At 37.5% G+C, this 23,458-nt stretch overlaps 1 protein-coding gene across 3 annotated transcripts in view; it reads right to left on the bottom strand.

Annotated features, from left to right (window-relative positions):
• Window positions 1-23,458, bottom strand: part of ARAP2 (ArfGAP with RhoGAP domain, ankyrin repeat and PH domain 2) — a 187,804-nt gene that overhangs the window by 124,685 nt on the left and 39,661 nt on the right. For all 3 annotated transcript variants that reach the window (XM_053578074.1, XM_053578076.1, XM_053578077.1), the window contains 2 exons: window positions 9,368-9,437; window positions 2,539-2,659 (listed from right to left, as the gene is read on the bottom strand). In XM_053578074.1, the coding sequence (XP_053434049.1) occupies window positions 2,539-2,659; window positions 9,368-9,437 (191 nt within the window). The remainder of the gene's footprint in view (window positions 1-2,538; window positions 2,660-9,367; window positions 9,438-23,458) is intronic.

The raw sequence follows: 23,458 nt of genomic DNA, 5'->3' as shown, positions 1-23,458 counted from the left end.
GTACTGCTTTTATTTGAGATCTAAACAAACTGAACTTTTGATTAAAAATCAGACATTTCATATTTAATGACCTAATAAAAATGACTTTTGATCAAAATAACTGACTCAGCAATTCCTTGTGGATACAGCTTCTGTTTTGTTTTTTTTTTTTTTGGTTTTTTTTTTTTTTTTTTTGCAGTTTTGGCTGGGGCTGGCCTCTAACCTGCCACCCCCAGTATATGGGGCCAGCACCCTGCTCCTTGAGCCACAGGCACCACCCCAACTTTGGTTTTTAATGAAGCACTATTTCCATGATCTCAAAAATTAATGTCCTACAACTTATTTGACAAACAATACATTTATACCAAAAGTTAATGAAAGCCTTATATTGCACTAAGTTTACATCACAAAGATGAACTATATGCCACTAAAGGGTCTCTTGGTCAATTATGAACATGTAACTTTCAAACACGTGTGAGTTGACTACCTTTTACTTAAATAACATGTGTTTAACTTTTACTGTGCCTAGTAAATATGGCTAAACAGATTTTCACACAAGTTAGAAGCTCTATTTAATAATCTGTCTGAAAGTGCAGGCTACGTGGCATATGTGAAAACTGCTCTGAGAGGCCAAGAGGGAGGTAGAAACACCTCAAAGAAGCAGCCAGTGACCTTTCAGGGTAGCGGAGACCAAAGTGGAAAGAAAGACGCTGTGAAAGCCAGTCAAGGACGCAGTGCCACACGTTTCAAGAGATGCAGAAAAACTGGGATTGCACACAAAAGTCAAATGAGGACCTGTGTCTGAATTTCAATGTTTCACAAAACTGCTCATCACGCATGCAATTCTAGGACAGAGGCTGAAAAACTGTTTCTCTACAAAGGTCCAGATAGTAAAAATACTAGGCTCTCCTGGTCACAGCCTCTGCCACAACTATTTGATGCACACTGAGGCTCAAAACTGCCCTAAAACATGTAAATAATGAGAACGGCTGTGAGCTAACAATATTTTACTTATAAATGCAGGCACCTGGCCAGATGTGCGTTGCAGACCACGGTTTGCTGACCCTTGCTCTAGGGCTATAGTTTTCATGCAACATTGGCTTCAAAATAACAAACTTTTTGTCACACACTTATACAGTATATACATAGATCTGTTTCATAATATAACACCTTTTATAAGCAATGAACGTCGATATTTCTTATTTTATTTTATGTTTTGGGGTACTTGGGGGGAGGAGGAGGGAAAAGGTTTGCTACCATCATATACCAGGAAGTTGAACTCACAAATGGGTAGTAATCCAGTCTGAAAAAAGCTTCTCCAGTGCAAAGGCAAGCGGAAACAAATCCATTAATCCCAAGTAGCAATGCGAGCGACACAGAATAGACACTGAAAGCTTTCTCTTGGTCATGCCCACCGTATGTTCTAAGAATCTAAGAGTTTAATACAGAGGCCAATGTTGTCCCATGACAGTTAACACCGCGGCAGTTTTCGACTGGTGGTGAATACTCTTATCTGTAGTATGAGATAGTAATTGTAATGCTACCTATTTCATAAGACTGTTGTGAAAATGAACAATTTAGCCGGGTATGTGGCTAATAATACACTAAATACCCAGTATTTAGTAAATTATTCACCCCATTATTGCTCAATTAAGCACCAAAACGTACTTCTGAAAATTAAATTGAATTATACATCTATAACTAAATAAAAGCATATTTTAAATGAGTTAAATCCAAATTTTTTTAATTCATGAGAAGGCCTTACCTATATTATTTGAAGCTACTGAGATTTATAATGATATGATAGTCAAACAAAACAAACAGAATTTTTAGTTCCTCTGATGCCTCCCTCCCCCATGAAACAAAATTCAGAAAAGATTCCTCTGTACACTTGTAAATGTGATTCAGAAAACCCATGCCATACTTAGATAAATTTTTACCATCAAGTGACCAGTGGCTGATGTAGAGATGTAGATAAAAAACTCATGAAATATAGAAGATGCTCCATATCCCTAATAAAATGATTACGGTGCCTGCAGTCAGCTAAGACCTACCATGCATAAACTTCCAAAAGACAACCTTTTAGTAGAAAATTTGTTTTTGCATATTAAACAACTATTTTACATTAAAACAAGCCAATACCTCAAAATGCAAGTTCCATAAAAACTGAGTTTGTCTTTTTTCCACTACTATAGACCCAAAACTTTTAAGAGTCCTTGACAATTAAGGATGTGCCCTAAGTCTTTGCATTTTTGTTCCATTAAAAAACAGTAAACAAAAACTTACCAATTTATGTTTTTAATATGCATTTGCAAATTTAAAAAAATACATTATTTAAAATATATTTAAAGGCTTCTTAACATGTCTTGTTTAATTTTTTTTTTATTAAATCATAGCTGTGTACATTAATGTAATGGTGGGGTACAATGTGCTGGTTTTATATACAATTTGAAATACATTCATCAAACTGGTTAACATAGCCTTCAAGGCATTCATTTTTTAATGTGATTCAACAGAAATTAATGATTGTGGTTTACAGAGATAAAGAAATAATCTTACCTTCTTTTTCTACTCTAAAAACAAAAGTTCTTTGTGTTGTAACAACTTCAAACTTGTTGTCTCCTTGACCTCGTACTGTTGATATAGCAGAAAGTGGAATTATTCCTTTTGAATACATCTCCTGTGTTGGTTACAGAAAAATATAAAGATGACTCGTGAAAATTAAATTCTCTTGATCTTATATAAAGAAAAGAATGGAATAGTATTTATAAGGCTTCTCCTTCATAATTTCAAATTATGAAGTTTTAAAAATGACATACAGATAATGTTTGCGCAAATACTATTATAATCTAATACCCAAGAAAAGAAACTTTTAAATGTCCCTTTAAATGAGATGTCTTTTCAATTTTCTCTTCATCTGGAATTAAGAAGGAAAAAAAAAATACACACAATTCTACTAAACTAGCAATATGTAGTTCAAAAAACCACAACGTGATATTTAAAACAATCTGGTCAAAATGATTTCATGGTGTTTGCAGGCATCTGCTGGCCACAACGGGTACTGTCACCGAACCATTTCAGAACTATGCCATTACACACTGAAAACGAAAACATAACTACAAAACTTGTTGGATATAATCGATTAATCGTATTACTCAATGATTTTATGATAATTATCCTAATATCACATTATATCATGTTATTTTTATTCTCCAGTGACTAATCAGTGAAAAAAAAGATGGATTTTGCTGTTTGCAATCAGTATATACATATTACAATTTTGCTCGACATGGTCATTCTTTGCACTTGGATTAACTTATTCCTAATCTTCAACTTCCTAGACCCTCTTGATCACTTGGCATGATGACCACCCCACCATCTCAACCATTTACACTAAGGGCATAATATTTACTGGATTCTGTGTTAGAAAGAAAATTCAGAAAGTCCCTACGTTCGAAGAGCCCCAAAATTCTTACAAACCTGGTGGCATTTGAGCCTGACTTGAGACCCCCCTGACTTTAACCAAATAGACAAGTGGGTGGAGGTGATTCTGGCCAAACAGACTGAACACTGGAAGTGTGAAGTAGAGAAATAAAAAGATAACAACGTGGAATCAAAGAGATGATGAGGCCACGTTACGGAGGGTCTTGAACATCAGAAGAGTTTGGACACATCCTTAAGGTGTTTTTCCTCTTTCATTCACAGCATTGTCCCCAGAACCCTCACTTCTGAGTGGGTCCCAAGTTTCTACCTTCTTAGAAAAAGGAGGTTCTGACCCATTCCATGCAGAGAGCAAGGACCAAGTTTATATCCCTTCCAGTTGTAAACTCCTAACTTAGGGACCAGTAAGGGACAATTATTGTCAGCCCTCTGCTAGGGTTATCCTCCTCTGCTAGTTGACCATATACTCTGCCAAAGTGATTTAGTTCTTTAACAATTTCTTCTCCTTCACTGGCTCTGTTCCAATTTCCCATCCTTGACTTTAGGTATCCGTAAGAATCCTATCCATTCTTTAATGCTATTTAAGTACCACCATCATGAAGGCAGTGTTATTTCCTATATTCTCTTGTGCAGCCAAAAACTGAATATCATAATTAAACTATTACTTAGGAAAATCAATAGACAACCTCATTTAAGGTGTCAAGAAATAAGCAACTTAAAATAACTTACTTCTTCTTATTTTCTACTTTTTTATTGTTTTATCTTTTCTCCCTAAGAAAAGCTCTTTCCTTTTTTAAATTTTTTAATTGATGTATAACAATTGTATACATATATGGGGCACACAGTCACATTGCAATACATCTACAATATAGTGATTAGAGCATGGTAATTATCATAGCCATCATTTCATCACTTATCATTTCTCTGAGGACATACACTATCCTCCCTCTAGGTATTTGAAACTATTATTGGTAACTACAATCATCTTATAATGCCACAGGACACTAGAAATTATTCCCAAGTAGCTATAATTTTACATCTTTTTAAAAATCTCACCCGATCCTCTCCTTCTGCCTATCTTTCCAATCTCTAGACTTCTCTGTACTATTTTTCACTTCCCTGGGACCAACTTTTTTTTAAGCAAATGTCTAAGAAATATGATAGAGAACATACGATGCTGAATTTTCTATTCCTCACTTATTTCACTTAACAGAATGTCTTCCACTTCTACCAGCGTTATGCAGAGTAATCTAAAATCTCTCTCTCCCTTACCCGTACAGTTCATTCATCTTCAATACATCTTTCAAGTCATCATTGTAAATGTAACTGTCCCATACCACAAACTTTAAAACAGTTTATTACTACCTGAAGACCTACCATCCCTCTATCCATTTTGCCCATTAAAACATCGCTCTTCTAGTGAATCAGTCTGAAACAGGACAGAATAGTCTTTGACCTGTGGTTCTTTGCACTCACATAACTTGGACTCTCCTCCATCCTCAGGGTTCACTTCCTCCCTCCCACTTACCAACTCTGAATTCTAGTCACACTGGCTTTCTTGAGGTTCTGTGACCTGTCACGTTGCTGCCCAGACAAGCACCTTTACATTCACAATTTGCTCTGCAAGGAAAATATTCTTCACACCCACCTTTACATAGTGCTGCCTCCTCAGTCTTCACATTTCAGCATAAACATTCCCTCCTGAAGAAAGTCTTTTTGATCAGACGCTTAGCTCATCCTTACCTGGGCAAATAATCTGAATTTAAGCTAATAGCTACCTGGACTTCTCCTAGATAGCAATGCTAACTATAATTTAAATGGAGGCTTTATATTGACCCGTGTGATTATTGGATCAATACAGTCTCCCCGAATAGGCTTCAGGTCTTCTTTTTCCCTCACCACCTTTCACATGTAATAGTTGGCACTATGGAAGCATTTTACAAATGAACGCTATGTCCAGTCACATTTATAACCAACTCCAGTGGCTCGTTTTTAGTACTTTTTGAAATTCATTGGCCTCTACATAAGTCTACACTCTGCTAAATCAATGCCTGGCTTCCTGCAACAGGCTCCTGACCTATCCCCCTACTTTGGCCTTCTTGTCCTTCTAAACTTTACTACATAAGATTGTTCAAATGCCATACAGTTAGAGAAAATAAAGGTTCATGGGGGAAAGTCTGCACAGGATTTTGATGGATGGCATTGTCTAGGAAAGATCAGATGGAAAAATAAAAACCCAGAGGGGAAAATACAGGGAAAGACACGTCCTAGTTTCCCAGAGTTGTGCTCAGACATTGCTTAAAAAGATCATCACAGGGAAATACATGATAAGACTGACTTCACAAAGGAAACCCGAAAATGGGAGTAGATTAACAGGACAATTCAAGGCCAAATGTAAACCATTGAATGCTCTAGGAACTGAAAAGAAGGCCATCTTCCCATGGTCTGCACCTGAGGGGGTGGGAAGGGGCCTAGTATCTTTGGGGGACAATGTGAGGGGACAGGAGGAAATTCAGAATGTCCAAAAACATTTACAGTTCATCCCCTAGATGTCCTATCTTGGATTTTAGTTTGCATAATAATTAAAGGAGCTTATAAAAATATATCCCTATTGAGATAATTAACTATTTGTTGGCTAACATTAACCTTTTTCATAGAGAGCACTCAAGCGGTATTATGGGGGATGGGGAAAAGGAATAAAAAGATTCTCTTTCCCCTGGATTTCATTAAAGAGTCTAAAAAACAATTCCTTATAAAAATAAATTATATGCCTGTAACAATGATATATTATATTGTCAAGTAAGTACTTGTGGTAGAGTAATAGGATAAAAAAAAATTCCCAGGTGATCAAAATATGCACAAGTAAAATGCTATGTCACTTTAACATCAGGAAGTTATACTTTCCCTAAAGTCTCATATATTATATAAGATCCTAAAATAAATCTCATAATTTTTAACACTATAGAACTGCCTTTGTATTTCTCTTCTAACAACTCAAGATAAAGCCAATTGTGGGGGGTGGGGGGTGGAATACTCAAATGATAGACTCGAGATGCCTGCATTTTTGAGAGTATAAAATTTTCCCCAAAGAAAGAAATTTCAAAGTATCCCTTGAGCCTATAAGATGACATTGATATCTAGGTCAAGTCTGTCATTTATCATCTACCAGTTTCAGACAATGGAATGACCACGGGGCAATTTTGACCACAGCTGAGTGAGAAGGGGGGTGAGACAAATTTCTCAGAAGAAGATGAGATCTCAAGACTGTGGGATAATACCATTTTCTGTGATACAATGAAGTCCTTGCAAAGATATGATTGGGCAGCATTGAGAAAAGTGGGAGGAAACTAGGGCAATGGGGGCCTCTGCAGACTATCCCCCACTCCTCCACTGCCCAACCACAGGGTCCTCAAGTGAACATTTAAATATCAAAAGACTCAACTGCTTTGCCCACAGAGCCACTAAAATAGCACACCAGGCCCAAATAGTAACTTTTCCAGCCACTCTTAGGTATACCTTTTGTCAGAAGGGTCACAACAGAAACTGTGCTTATTTTTAGGAAACATTCACCCTGGTAATTTTATATTTTGCCCAAATGAAACCAATCATATGAATAGTAAATAGATGAAATGACAAGGAAATACTTCTTTTAAAAGTTGAGAAGCTAAATTATTTGTAATAACTCACTTTAATATAAACTTTTAATCTCAACTTCACACTAAGCTTGAATCATGTTTATTGCATCAATATCTAAAAATGTAATAAGCTCTCTTCTCTTTGCTGCAGGTGAGATAATCTTTAATAGGACATATGAAGAGAAAGAGAAAAATAGTCCAGTTGGACACATTTACTAGAAATTCTCTCTCAAATGGGAAGAATGGTTCAACCACCAACAGAGAGATTTATGGCATGGAAGCCAGTCTCACGACTGGATAATTTTCTTCTTCAACTCAACCAGAAAAGGGAAAAAAAAAAAAAAAACAGCAGTTAGATTCCGTAAGATGAGCAAACTATCTTCTACTTTCCCTAGGCATAGAAATTATCTCAACATTCAAATGCACAAGCAGACTGAACACAGCTAAAGCAGAAAACAAGATTTTAAAAAAGCACTCATCCAATCATCTTATAAACCTCAAAGAGGTTTACTCCAACTCACCTGATGCTTAATTTGGTTCACGGCAAAGTGAAACCACATAACAAATCCTTCTCTTAAACCTTCTATTAGTCTTGGCAATAAAGCATTTGGTGTGTGCTGTGTTGTAATAGGCACTACTTTCTGTTTAAAGCGTAAATGCCCATCAACCCTGGAATGGATTCATTAAACTGTGGTATTAGTACACCAGCCATAAAAAGTTGGAGACTTCACATCTTTTGTATTAACCTGGGTGGAGCTGAAACACATTCTTCTTAGTAAGGCATCACAAGAATGGAGAAGCAAGAATCCAATGTACTCAATACTAACATGAAACCAGCAGACAATCTAATGCATACCCACCCAAGAGAAAAACTCCAATCAACTCAAGGTGGGGAGCAGGGGGATGAGGGAGGAAGGAGGGGGCTGGGTGTGCTTCCGTCTCATGAGCACGATGTAAGGGTACAAGGTCACACCTCCTGGGTGTGGGACAAAACTATACCAGGGTCTCTACTCAACAAATACAAACACTATAATCTAATTGTTGGTACCCTCACACTAATGTGAAATTAAAAATAAATAAAGAGTAAAAGCACATATTCTTCTGTCCTGCAGCACTGGAGAAGTAACGTATAAGAAAGGAAATCTAAATCTTCATTCAAACCACAGATACAACAAAAATATCCATTATGTCTACGGAAATCTCTAAATAAAGGGAAAATAATGTTAGATTATGTGCTATAAATAAGAAAACTGGATTAAGACTTTAAGTATATAACAAAAAAGTATAGTTACAACAACAACAAAAAAAAAAAATCACCTGATTTTAGTTATCTGAACATATGGTAGTATATTTGTTAATTCCAACTGTTTATTAAGAAAATATCCAAACAAAGAAGTTAAAAGAACATTGCAAGGAGCACCCATATATTTGCCATCTAGATTTCAAAACTGATTACATCTTCAGAATTTGTTTTAGCTAACTGTGCACATGTGCCAATAAATATAAGTGTGTACAAATATAAATACAGAAAGATAGGCAACATCTGAAAAACATCTGCAGCTAAAATGACCCAGAATGCCCTCATTTTTCAGCCTTCATCACCTAAGAATAAAGACATGCTTATACCTAACAGGAAGGGTATGATCAAAACTCCACCTCACCTCATTAAGACTCAACCGCTGAAAGAATACATTGTAACCATCTTCCCATAACACTTAAGACTCAATGAACTTTAATTCCTTCTCAACTTTGTTTTCCCTATGTCTTTTTTACCTGATCCAAAGGGACAAAACTACTCCATTATACTAAATGTGGTCCACATTTCCCATCTGGGCATCTCCCATTCTCTGCTAACAAGTCCTTGTTTCCCTCTAGTTTGTATATATAGAGGCAATCCCCTTTCTTCCAGGTGTATGGTAAACAAAATTTCACATCAATGTCTCCCTCCAATCCCTGGTGAAGCAACATCTCCCTGCCTCTCTCCTAGTGCCAACTGTACACACCCCTGCGTGCTCGCGAGGGTAAGGGCAATTGCTTCTTCAGCTTCATACTACTCTTAGGAGCTCCCAAGGTTTATAGAAAATACTCTGCAAATAACCGTTAGATAGCTAAGTAAAAGAGAATTCAAATTTTATATGTCAAAGAAAAGTTAAATTATGAAAAGAGTAAAAAAGATTGATTTTTACCCTATTTAAATTCCTTTCATGTTTATAAGCCACCTCCTATTCTTGAAAACCAAATGACAAGCTTAGTTCACTGAAGTGCTCTCAGCATTCATCAAGCGATCTTTGAAAATTGTAAAGTGTATTTACCTTCTCATTATTGTAGTAAGAAATGCTAAGTCCATCAAATTTCACCCATCTCTTCTGAAACATGCGTTTTCTGCAAAACATATGAAATAGTTATTTTAGAGTCAACTACCATGAACTTGGATTTTAAATGCACTTGTAATGTAACCATGTAAACATATTCCCATTTGCTGTTAAACAGGGTAGACAAAAACAGGCTATGATGCTATACAGTACTGGCCACGGCACACAGAAAACACATGTACAGTAACACTTTGTCAGTTGACTGGGAATTTAAAAAACTGATACTCAAGTGGTTTAGTCCTAAAATATTTGATATTGATTACATTAGCCGAAGAGCTTAGCCCAAATATATTCATTCTGATCATTCAAAATTCAATGAAACATTATTTTTGAAAGACTATCATATAAAAGACAAATGCCATTTAAAATGGTTATTGACATGAAAAACAAAAGCAAAATAATGTATGCTCCCTATTCAGTCATAAGAGAGAAAACAACTATTTTTCTAACTGTGTTAGTAAAGAGCGAAGAACTACTTTCTACTTACACTTATTTTTTTGTTTGTTTCGTTTCCCTTCCCAGAAGTCAAGCAATACTACTGGTTTCATCCTAACTCTACCCTCTCTACATCCACAGTCCCCAACCCGGCCACAGACAGTAGCTGTCCTCGGCTGGCTAGAAACCTCACCACGCAGCCTCACTACCTGACCTCTGCCTCCCCATCCCTGTCTCACCACCCCCAAGGCCTACAGAAAAATTATCGTCCGTGAAACTGGTTCCTGGTGCCAAAAATTCAGCTACTACTGCATTACATGGATCTCAGTTTCAATGTACAGCATCTAGATAATTTTAGCCCTTAGTTTATCTCTTCCATACTTAAAGACAGATAATAAACAGAAACTAATTTCCTATTTAAAAAAAAAAAAAAATCAAGAGGGACTTTACCTAACAAATGAAATCAGTGTAACCTGGCTTATTGTACCCTCAATGAATCCCCACCAATAAAAAAAAAAAAAAAAAAACTGGAAGAAAAAAAGACATCATTTCTAAACAAATAGGTAAACATCAACCATGTCTCCCTTTGGCTTCTATAGTTATCTAATATGTTCAACTGAAGAACTGTTGTAACTTTTTGTATCTTTTAAAGGATTTAGACAATAGTAAAAAACTTCAGGAAAGTCTTGTCTCCTGGGCTAATTCTGCAAGCACACATCTAGTGAAATACCAGCCTCCCATGTTAATTGTTAGCAAATTTATTCTCCTTGAAACAAAATCAGAGCAAATCTGATCAAATAGAGAATACTTTCACAACCTTAAATTTATTAGGAATAAGAACACGTAAAAACCTTCAAATCATATGCCCACAACTGACTACCCAGCCCTCTTTTTATTTCCTCATCTTCTTCCTCCTTTTAAATGTCTGTGTCTCTTCCCACTACAACACCCAACAGTATTTATTACAGAGATGTGGTTTTTACTTCTACTAGCTCAAGTGTACTTCAGCGTTAAAAGTTAAAAGGTAAATAAATATTAAGCAGACACATGATGATTACACACTGATTAATCACTTTGAACTCATTTCAAGTTTATCTCTTCCATACTTAAAGACAGGCAAATACACATCTTCCTGCGCAACCCAACAGTAACTCAATAAATCAAGATTGAGCTTTGGGTCTTCACCCATCTAACATTGTGAACAGTGATAAGCCAGGGTTCACTGGCACATTTAATCCTCCATTTCAAAATAAAAATAACCAACATCTGCAGGAAGATAGAGGCCTTAGGGCCTTCCATTTCTTCTTCTATTTCCTTTGCTAGCTCATTCTTTGTAGTCACACCTAAATTTTCGGCACAGAAATTCCTTCCCTGATGGTCCAATCCAAAACAGATCCCAAGTTACTTACTCAAACACACTCCTCTTTTCCTCACAGCCCTTAACATAGTCTCTACTTCTATATGTATTTTTTTTTACATGCTTAAGTTCTATCTCCTATACCAGCCCTTACACTTTACAGAGAAAGTTCTAGAAGGTTTCATTCTCTACCATTGATCAGCCATTAACACAGAGGCACATACGGCACTAACAGAGAAGCAACTGCCTGAACAAGTGGTGGGATTAAGCTCAGTCCTTTTGCAACGTGAGCAGAGTAACAGACAAAAAAGCGACCAGAACTCGTATAATCAGCATCTTCTAAAAGAAAGGTTAGATAACTTAGATAACTTGGAATTAAATTAAAAATTTAGTTAAAAATTAAAAACCTTAGATAACTTGGAATTAAATTCAAAGTTTCACACCCTGCCAAAACACCAAGTGAGAAAGGTTTAAAACCTATTTCAACATGTCTCACATAGATTGTTCCACTGCAACCGCTCAGACTCAAGAAGCTTTCTTAGAATCCTAACACCATCTGGACAGTTTACAGTCTGAAGTACTTGTGGCGGCACAAAACGGAGGTAAGAAAAGATGGAAAACAGATGGCTCGGTAGTTCTTAAGAGTAAGGACCAAAGATGCCACCATCTGACTAGCTACATCTCTCCTCCCTCAGACACTGATACACCCTACTCAGAAAAACATCAAAACCTCAGCCTCTCAATGAATCAACACCTAGCCATTTAATTTTTTCAACCACCAGCTATTTGATGTGTTCATCCATTTTAAACTCAGTTATCTTTTAAGGAATACTAAACCTCTTAAATAATCCAAAGAGGAAAAGCAAATAATCCAAAGAGGAACAAGCATGGAACCAGAAGCCAGATTGTGCAGTGGCAGAAAGACCAGCCGCAATGACCATTCTGCCTGCGGAGGGGGCTCTTTGGCAATCCTGCCCTCAAAGCTTCACTTTCTGCTGTCAGCCCCTCACCCAGTTAGCCAACAAAACCTGTGGACACCACCTTCTGGCCACACTACCTCTGTTCTCTAAACGCTTTCTTGCCTTGGGGCCTCCCCATACGTCATTATCCCTGCCTGCACCTGCCATAGCTAGCTCCTTCTCACCCGTGAGAGTTCAGCTTCAAAGTGAGTCCCTCCCAGCAGCCACCCCGACTAGCGCATAGATCCTCCACATTCCTTTGTTCTCTTGGTCTGGGTATTTCTTAACACTTAGCAGAATTTATAATTACATATTAATTTTACTTCATCCATCATTATACAAGTTAATTTTCCCAAACCCTGGGTCTTAATTTCTGTTTCTTAAATTTTTTTATTGTTACATAATAATTGAGGTACATGTGATATTAGCAGAATTTATAATTACATATTTATTTTACTTCATCACTAGTTATTTTTCTCCCACATGAGGCCTTAATTTCTGTTTCTTAAGATGCATTTTTTATTGCTACATAATAATTGGGGTACATGTGATATTTTGATACATGCATAAAATAGGTAATGATTAAATCAAAGTAATTAGAGTACCTATCTACTCAAACAGATTTTGAGATCCTTAAGTACAGATACCACTTCTGTTTTATGTAACAAAATAACGCCTGTTGCTACCCCAACCCTAACACATAAAATGGGCTTACTATTCAGTGAATGAGCAAATGAATGAACATATTTTTCACTGAGAGAAGCTTAAGCAAATCTGAATTTATAAATATGGAAAATAAACACAATTGAAACACCTCATCCTTAATTTCCTTGTTCTGTCATTTTTCAAATAAGACTAGATTTTTTTATATGATAAAAGCTCTGTAGACCTACCCTGTTATTAAAAAAAAAAAAAAAAATGAGAGCCTGCAGATAGTTTGGAAGACTCACCATTAATTTTGATTTTAAAATACATTTTAGAATTAAATTTTAAAATGCCCCCTCTCCTTTATCCCTAACCCCTCGTCTCTGCTGTCTACCATTCCATTCTCTGTTTCTATGCTAACGTTTCAAAATTTTGGATGTAAGTGATGTTGGCCAAATGGTATAAATGTTCAGTTATAAGAATAAATTCTGGAGAGCTAATGTAAGCGTGGGATGATTCTAGTTAATAATAATGTACTGTACACTTGAAATTTGCTAAGAGACGTTCAAAGAAGTGTTCTCAACACATACCAAAAAAAAAAGGGAAGCTGTGAAGTCCTTGTGATGTTAATTAGCTTGTTTGTGGCAATCATTCACAATGTCTATGTATATTAAATAATTATGGCATAAATCTTAAATATAAACATTCTTGTCAATTACACTTCAATAAAGTTGGGAACGAAAACGTTCAGTCCTTTAAATGTATGCATTTGACATTTTCCTACATGAAATATGTGAAATCACCAATTTAAGATGTTTCTAAAACTAAACTGATTTATGTAACGATTGAATAATCCTCCTGCCCATTTTCTACATGTGAACTTCAATACTGAATTCTAATAATTGCTTAAAGAACTCAAATCCTCTCTCACAGAATTATTCCTTTTTCTAGCAAATGGAAGCTTAGATTAATATTGGTAAACACTACAAGTACCACTCTTGTGATTCTAAATGTCACTGTAAATTTTTGATAGAGTGAATACTATATTTATATGAATCATCTTTTCTATGTAAGAATTAAATATTCCTCCCATGTAGGTGCATTTATATGTTTATTGTAAGCAACTAATTCCACAGAAATTATATATATAATTGATACACTATTAGAGGCTACAAAAGTACTCTAAAAGTTTTCTCCAAAGTTATGCTTTTCCCTTAAATTTCAAATAGCTTAATTTTTTTTCATAAACGTTAAGAAGTTTAAAAAAGTCAACATATAAAAGACCGTGCCCTCTTGCCCATTGTTCCTCCTACCACACAATACAAACCATATCTGAAGTAATGATGCATTACTACGCAGAAAAGCAATTTTATAATTTCAGTCACTAATGAACTTATTTAGCCCTATACCTAGTAACAAACAAACACTTACACTGTGCTTGTTTCCAGGCACTATACCAAGCCACATACAAATATAAACTCATTTGATTTCCCAAGCAACACACAAGACAAGTAAGTTATCCCATTTTATAGATGAAGGCACAAAGGCATTGTTTAAATAATTTTCCCAAGTTATACAAGTATTTAATTCATCATATAAGAAATGTCAGATTTCAAATCAAAACTTTAGCTTTCAATATCTCAAATGAGAAGCAGTGCAATGAGCCAATGTGTGTCTAAACTATCAACACAGTTTTGCCATCGTAATGGGAGCTTGTGTATGCCAGCAGGGAAGCAGCCTGGAGCGCAAGTGGCAATGAAATCGTGAAATCACAAAAGGAGCTTTCCACAGCTTGTTGAGAATTGAGTATTTTTCTCCTTGGAAGAGGTGATCCACAGCCTCACCTCAGCACTTGGTGCAAGGTGTGATGAATAAGGCAGATGACAGCGAGTTCCCAAGCCCAGCTTCTGTAGTTGGAGCAGTGTTGTTTCTGTGACATGGTTGAGCACTGTCTTGCAAGAGGACTGGCCTGTCTCTATTGATCTGTCTCCACTGATTAATTCAAAGCATCCTCCTCATTTTGTCCAACTTGTTGTAGCAGACATCTGCTGTAATTGATTGATCAGGTTTCATGAAGCTGTAGTGGAGAATATCAGTGCTGGACCACCAACCAAACACCATTACCTTTTTTTTTTTTTCGTGGGGGAGGCAGAGTCTAACTTTGTCACCCTAGGTTGAGTGCTATTGCATCATAGCTCACAGCAACCTCAGTCTCTTGGGCTCAAAGTGATTCTCTTGCCTTAGCCTCTCCAGTAGCTGGAACTACAGGTGCCCACCACAATGCCTGGCTATATATTTTTTTAGAGACAGAGGGTCTCATTCTTGTTCAGGCTGCTCTCAAACTCATGAGCTGAGGTGATCCATCCAATCAGTCTCCCGGAGGATTACAGGCATGAGCCATTGTGCCTGGCACCATTAGCTTTTTTTGATGAATATTCGGTTTTGGACTTTGTTACAGAACTTCATCTTTATCCAATCATGGTGCCAAATGCTTGCAATTGTCAAAAAGAATGCATTTTTTCACCAACTGTAACAATACAGTGTAAAAATACTTTGTTGTGACAGCAAAGAAAGGCAAGCTTCTGACACTCCTTTAATTCATGCAGAACGCATCTATCCAGCTTCCTTACCTTGACAATTTGTTTCAAATGCTCCAGTGTTGTTGGAATAGCAATCTCAAACCTTGCTGCAAATTCACACATAGGTTGAGATGGATTTGCTTTTCCTCTAGCTTTCAGCTCATCATGATCCATCATGGTCTCACAGCCCCCACATGGCTCATTTTCAAGAATAAAATCACCAGAATGGAACTTCTCAAACAGTTGGAGAACTGTGCATTCATTAGCCATATCCTTCCCAAACTCTTTGTTGATATTTTGAGCCCTTTGCGCTAAATTGGTTCCACAATGGAACTCATTTTTGAAAATAACATGAATTTTTTATTTATTCGTGCTTTCACAACATTGCTCTAAACATTTTTTGAAAGATAATCCTAAGCCAAAACAAGTGTTTGAAAAGTGAGAATGTATCTTCCCAATAAAAATAAAAACAAGGGGTGTGACAGTGAAATGTCAGAGATAATCAACCATCAAACTTAGGACGGGGGAATCAGACATTTCATACTTAATAACCTTTAACAGTTGCTAAGGAGTCAAATACATCTTGGAATCAAATTCAGGCAGTCTCTTCCCAAAGACTATGCTCCTAGCCACTACATAAAACAGACTTTAGTCCATTTGATAGCCACGTATCCTGGACATACCTTCAGGTAGTAATAACATTTGACCCTTACACATTTTATATGTTGAGTTCAATCTTGCAAAGTACTTCAGAATCCCTTTAGGAAAAAGGGTGAAGTCGACATGCAACACATTAGCCCAAGTTTTCATCTTATTTTGTTTTTAGAGTTCTGAAGGGAAACATTTCTTTAAGAAGCTTTTTCAGAATAATTTATAAGGCTTGTGCAGTATTATTGAGTGGATTTCTATAAACTCTTCCCTTGAGCAATGGTAGGGCAGGTGGTGTAAAGTTTCAACTGCTTTCATAAAAACAGCTTCACCATCTGGTGTTGGGTTTTGTCGTCTCAAAATGTTTTTCTTAAAAATTCTTTTTTAACAACACTGTATACACACACAATTAAATCTCCATTTATGAAGTACTCACAAAGAGGCACTCCTGTTTAATTTTATTCCTAAGTGCCAGCAGACGCTTTTTTGAAAGACTAAATCTTTATGCATTAAAAAAAAATCCTAAAATCGAATAAGAATGCTAACCAATGATATCAACTTAAGGCATCAAAGGACTGTCACCTTGAAAAACCACATAAAAGTAATGGGCCTCAAGGGCACTGAGTCAAATGTATGGCTTTTTCAGGGGTCCTCAAACTTTTTAAACAGGGGGCCAGTTCACTGTTCCTCAGACTGTTGGAGGGCCGGACTATAGTTTTAAAAAAAAAAAAATCTATGAACAAATTCCTATGCACACTGCACATCTCTTATTTTGAAGTAAAAAACCAAATGGGAACAAATACAATCACACCGTCTCATGTGGCCCATGGGCCGCAGTTTGAAGACCCCTGCCATGGCATTTAAAATCATGAGAATCATACTTTTCAGTTATTCTAAACAATCTCAAGAGAATAAAAAGGTGTCCTCGACATCCTGGTCCAGATTCATCTGCCTTGTTTATTACATATTCCTATAGAGTGACAGTATACTTTATCTCCCTTCCCTCCTTGAACCCTAACTACAGAAAATATTTTTTTACAAAGACTACAGTCTCCAGGCAGCACCCGTAGTTCAGTGGGGAGGGCGCGGCCACATACCCCGAGGCTGGTGGGTTTGAACAACAATTACAACTGCAACAAAAAATAGCCAGGCATTGTGGCAGGTGCCTGTAGTTCCAGCTACTTGAGAGACTGAGGCAAGAGAATCACTTAACCCAAGAGTTTGAGGCTGCTGTGAGCTGTGACGCCGTAGCACTCTACCGAGGGCAGCTTAGTGAGACTCTGTTTCAGGGGAAAAAAAAAAAAAAAAAAAGAAAGACTACAGTCTCCAAAAGTATAAATATTTCTTTATCTCATTACTTATGCTTTATTCAGAGAATTATTTACTTTATCCAATTACTCTTTTAAATGTAACACTCTGAAATGAGATAGCATTAGTAATGGAGTCTTTTATAGAGAGAGATGCAAGGAGTTATCAAAGTGTTTCTATAAAATGCTAGCATTTTTCTGTTTTAAAGGGCATTTCCTCATTTTTACACAAACCAAAGTGATGGTTTCCCAGATTATATCAACCAAATGAGTTGTGACAAAAAAACCTCTTCATTTTCTTCAATCGCAGTTTCTATTTCTGCTATACGTGTATGTTTAAACCAGAAAAAAAAATGCATTCAACATAAAATCCCAGAGACTATAAAGAATTGTAAAAGTTCGTGATAAAGCCTGAATTTTCATGTGCAACTACCACTTCATTAAAGAGCTTAGTACTTCCATGATGTGGTATGTGAAAGTCCATTTTAAAAGATTCATACCTATTTTATAGATTTATACTCAAAAACCTCTAACACAAACCAGCTTCCAGGTAAGGTGATCAATTAAAAGCTTGCGTTCACTTCTACTCTTCCCCAAATATCATTTAAAAACTTCAAAGATAGCCGGGTGTTGTGGCAGGTGACTGTAGTCCCAGCTACACAGGAGGCTGAGGCAAGAGAATTGCCTAAGCCCAGGAGTTGGAGGTTGCTGTGAGCTGTGATGGCACTGCACTCTACTGAGGGTGATAAAGTGAGACTCTGTCTCTAAAAAAAAAAAAAAAAAACTTCAAAGAGTTAAAAAAAATTAAATTAAAATAAATACTTACAAACCAACATTGACCAGAGAAATAGATGACTGTAACAATAATTAGAAATCTGCAAAGCAGAAGGGAGGATAAGAGCTGATTGCTAAACCAACATTAAACCAAATGAAGAGGAAAACCAATGTACCCCCACAGAACCTCACGAAGTCTCAGGAAGTACCTGCACCAGTTAACTCTGGATTTAACTATGTAGGCCCCAGGACAAGGTGCTGAGAACGGGAGGACGGATGGAAAGACAGGTTAAGATGTGAAGTCCCACCGGCCACCATCCCATCCCAGAATCCTCCCCTCACTTCACACTGCTGGAAAACTGCCCTGACCTTTACTCAACAGAACAGAATTTTATTCGTTGGAAAGGTAAAAATAGGGGGTGTCAGGGCTGGGAGACTAAGGCATGGCTGAAAGCAGGAAGCCATATTTTAAAAAACAGCAAAATAAAATAAATCTCTGCATCTTAATTATTGGTACTCAAAGTCCAGTTTCCCTAATAAGCCCTCAGAACGCTCATGAGCAGGCTGATAACCCTCAGGAAGGGGATTCATTTCAAGAATACTAACATGCATATTCACCAATAAAATACAATATCAGGAAAAGACCAACCATCATCTCACAGGAAACAGACAAAACCCACCAGAGCTGCCAATAGGCTTTACTGTGTTTCACTTTAAACAGCCCAGTATTAACAAACCATTTCAGGAAAACTCCTCCAAGGTAAAAGCTGGAGAAGAGTGCCCCCCACCCATAGAAAATCAAAGGAAACAAACTCTACAGTAAATGAACGCTTCAAAAAAAAAAAAAAATGCTAATGTCCTCAGTGCAGTAAAGGAATATACTGTATCTGTAAAACATTAACGCTGTGCTGTTAAAAAATAATAAAAAGAACGTGCATTAAGGACAAGATTAGGAAAACAAAAGTAGGTTAGGAAATACCATTAAAGAAACTTCCCAGCTAGTGAAAATGAAAAATGCAAAAGCTAGATTTTTATCAGTGTTTTAGGGCCAGGGGCCCAACACCAAACTACCAGGAAATCTAGAAAGAAAAAAATATTCTCAGCACTAGCTCTAGAATAGGAGAGACCCACAGCAGGTGGTTACTGTTCTGGACAGAGCATTGTTTCCAGTCAAGATGTCTGAAACATAAATTATCAATATCACATTAGGAAAAAAACTTTTTTTCAAACACACAAGGTCTCAATAAGGTTACCTCCTCTCTATCTTTTCTTGGGAAGTCTCAAGGAGCTGTGCTTTCTTTTTTTTTTGGCCAGGGCTGGGCTTGAACCCGCCACCTCTGGCATATGGGGCCGGCACCCTACTCCTTTGAGACACAGGTGCAGTCCCAGGAGCTGTGCTTTCTTCAGAGAAAAGGGGAAGGTGGAGAGGCAATGATGTAAGATTCAAGAAAGACAAAAACACAAGTCACAGAGAATCCCCAGGACAGCGATGAGGAAATCTCAGGATATTAACCGTGTAGCAGGCCGAAGCTCGCTACAGTTGTCTTTAGGTGGCTCCAGAATAATTAAATTGATAAGCATATTTATGCCAGAAGGTGACAAAAAGTTTGTATACAAATCTTAAGAGCTATTATCTATATTTTCCTTTTCAGAATGAAATTGAATTATAGTCACATTGTACAGGATGACATTTCCTCAACAGATGGCATCAGTGAAATGAATACTAGCGTCACCTTGCCACAGACAGGACACTCCAAATAGCAGAAGCAAGGTTGTCATTCGAGGGGCCCAAGACCACTTTGAAGAGGTATTTGAAACTGGAGAATGCTAAGTATATTGACAATGGAGGCGTGAGTGTGCACATCTGATAACTGCACACACTTGTGATAAGTGTGTAAGGTGCCTGGTGCCATGTGTGGGACATGCATAAGGGAAGACCTGGGAGGCTTCACACAGTGACAAATCCTATTTCCTCAACTATGGTGCTAGAGCAGATTACACACTTGCCACGGAGTCTACAATAGTGTGCACATGAGACAGGAGTCTGCAGAACAAGCATGCAACACATTCTTAAAACAGAAAAATGGAAAGTTTTCATCACAAGACCACTGCATACACCAAGACGTGAGAGCTGACCTCAGTGAGAATCTTCCAGGACAGTGGATAGGACAAAGAGGTGTGGTTGAGTTTCCCCCACATTCTCCTACCTTAACACTCCCTGACTGCTACCTATTGGGGGGTATGGTTACAGGTTGGGGTATACCATTGAAAACCTGCTACACTGGGGGTACTTTGGGTAGAAAATGTAACAGCATGTACAGGGATACGAGTGGACACTTGGGTCAGTGCTGCTCAAGCACTAATTTGCTGTAATCAGTAGTGTCTGGATGCTGATATTTAACTACTTGAAGTACCTCTTATAATTGCAGAAGTCCAATGTGACTTGCGTTCATCTTCTGTTATCAGTATATATTATTAGAATTTTAAAAGTTTTTTTTTCTTTCTAAACCGTGTATACCTATTTTTGGCACCTTTCGTATTTAGGTTACTTCTGAGATTTTATAGTTCTTAGGAAGAATTTTCAGATGAACAAATAAGTACCAAAAAATCATGAAAACAAAGAAAGAAAATAATTAATCCAAGGAAAACTAAAAGTTATAAATGAAGGATAAAATCAAACCATACTACATAGCTCAAATATGCGTAGCAGTCGCAGTGATAAGAAAATAAAACTAAACTGTAAGTCAGGCACAGTAGCTGACTTCTCAGCACTTTGGGAAGCTGAGGCAGGAGAATTACTTGAGGCCAACTGTTCAAGACTAGTCTGGGCAACACAGCAAGACTCTGTCCCTACAAAACATAAAAGGAGTAGCAGGACATGGTGACAAGGGCCTGTAGTTCTATCTACTTTGGAGGCCAAGGCAGAAGAATTGCCTGAGCCTAGGAGTTTGAGGTTGCCATGATCTGTAATTGCACCACTGCACTTTAGCCTTGGTGACAGAGTCACTGTCTCAAAAAAAAAAAAAAAAAAAATTTTTAAGTGTCTTCCTCTTGGGAAGAAGTTGGAGGGGAAGAAAGTTGCGTGTTTGTTTCGATTTAATAATAGGCCATGTAGAACTTTCTGACACAAACTATGTATTATTCTAACAACAAAAATTGAATTTTAGAACTTCAATGTAAACACATGATTATTTTATCTTATATTCATCAGGGTAAGGTTACAAACTTCAGTAACACTATCCAAGCTCACCTGCTATACAATGGTGATCTTTTGGGGAGAAACAAAACTGAGATTTTGTTTACTTAACAAAGTAAGAGTCAGGCTAACATCAGGACTACTCTTCCAAATGATCCAATGATCTTGACCTTATGCTTTTATGTAGGAAATGCAAGTTCTGAGAAATTGAGTCCCATAGCAATAGAACAATGTCTTGACAATGCTAACTTGAGTCAAAATCCAACACTTTACTCATTTCTCTGCAGCTGGACTGCCTAAAAGGAATTAACCACATTATTTTAATGGAGACTAAAACTATTTTTCCCCGAAAACTACAAATAAAATAAACATTTTTTAAAAAAATTTTGGCATAATCTATACCAGTGGCAGGCAATTTGAGAAATAGTCCACTGATTTGCTGTTATAAAAAAATACTTTTTATCTGGGATTTAAGAATGAACTGCAAACTCAATGCAGTAAGTGATACTTACCCTAGTCAGATATAGACTTTCCAATTTTCTACATCATTTGCCCTTCACTAGAAGGGCAGCTCCAGGGCAGCATTACCAGGAGACCTAGGACACTCAAATACTTGTACGCCCAGGTTGGGAACAGCCCCACTAACACAGCCTTGAGTGTGGACTTCAGCTGGGAAACTGGTCACGGACAAAGGTACAGCAACATGAACTATGAACTCCACCAATTCACAGGCCACTTGCTTCTAGTGTTCTGACCCCTAGCCACTGTCTGGGATCTGACCTTTCCTTGGTAATTGACCGCTGGCTTTTCCACTTCCCCTAGATCTCAGTTCGACATGAACATGCTTTTCACTGGCAAGTATCTCCCTCCTGGTTCTCCTGGACCTTGCAACCTTTTATTCCTTTTTTTTTTGGAGACAGAGTCTCAAGCTGTCAATCCTGGGTAGAGTGCTATGGCATCATAGCTCACAGCAACCTCCAACTTGGGCTCAGGCAATCTTCTTCCCTCAGTTTTTCTACTGTTAGTAGAGACGGGTCTCACTTTTTGCTCAGGCTGGTCTCGAACTCATGAGCTCAAGCAATCCACCTGTCTCAGCCTCCTGGAGTGCTAAGATTACAAATGTGAGCCACTGTGCCCAGCCTGGACCTTGTAACTTTGATAAAAATCACCCCAGCCTTCACTTTGATCTTAACCCCGCTCACTATCTCATGCATCAGCCCATCCAGACTTCACCCACCTCAGGGCCTTTCCCCTCTCTCTAGCCGGAAAAGCACTCATCTAAAAATGTCAGTCAAAATCGTATCCATTTCCCAAAGGCCAATTCAACTGCCACTTTTCCTCCCTAGAAGGTCTTCAAAGAAATGCTTTCTCTATAACCTTTCTGGAAGGAAGTATGGAGAAACCTCAAAAGCACTCAAGCTAGAACTCCCATTTGATCCTGCAATCCCATTACTGGGCATCTACCCAGAAGGAAAAAAATCCTTTTATCATAAGGACACTTGGACTAGACTGTTTATTGCAGCTCAATTTACAATCGCCAAAATGTGGAAACAGCCTAAATGCCCACCAACCCAGGAACGGATTAACAAGCTGTGGTATATGTATACCATGGAATACTATTCAGCCATTAAAAAAAATGGAGACTTTACATCCTTCGTATTAACCTAGATGGAAGTGGAAGACATTATTCTTAGTAAAGCATCACAAGAATGGAGAAGCATGAATCCTATGTACTCAATTTTGATATGAGGACAATTAATGACAATTAAGGTTATGGGGGGGAAGCAGAAAGAGGGACGGAGGGAGGGGGGTGGGGCCTTGGTGTGTGTCACACTTTATGGGGGCAAGACATGATTGCAAGAGGGACTTTACCGAACAACTGTAATCAGTGTAACCTGGCTTATTGTACCCTCAATGAATCCCCAACAATAAAGAAAAAAAAAGAAATGCTTTCTCAACCCTCTATAACCCTCTATCTCCATGCTCTGTTAACCTTTCTGTATCAATTATACTCTGTCTTTTTCTGGTCTTATTGTTATCTGTAGATATTTCTCTGCTTCTCTAAATGGAAGTTACAAAAAGACCAGGAGAATATCTGGCTTGCCTTTGTACTCCTCTGCCTCAAACTGCT

This window comes from Nycticebus coucang, chromosome 23 (assembly GCF_027406575.1).
Source record: "Nycticebus coucang isolate mNycCou1 chromosome 23, mNycCou1.pri, whole genome shotgun sequence".
Taxonomy (NCBI): domain Eukaryota; kingdom Metazoa; phylum Chordata; class Mammalia; order Primates; family Lorisidae; genus Nycticebus; species Nycticebus coucang.
The sequence above is the reverse complement of the archived record's forward strand: the minus strand, read 5'-3'. Positions and strand labels throughout refer to the sequence as shown.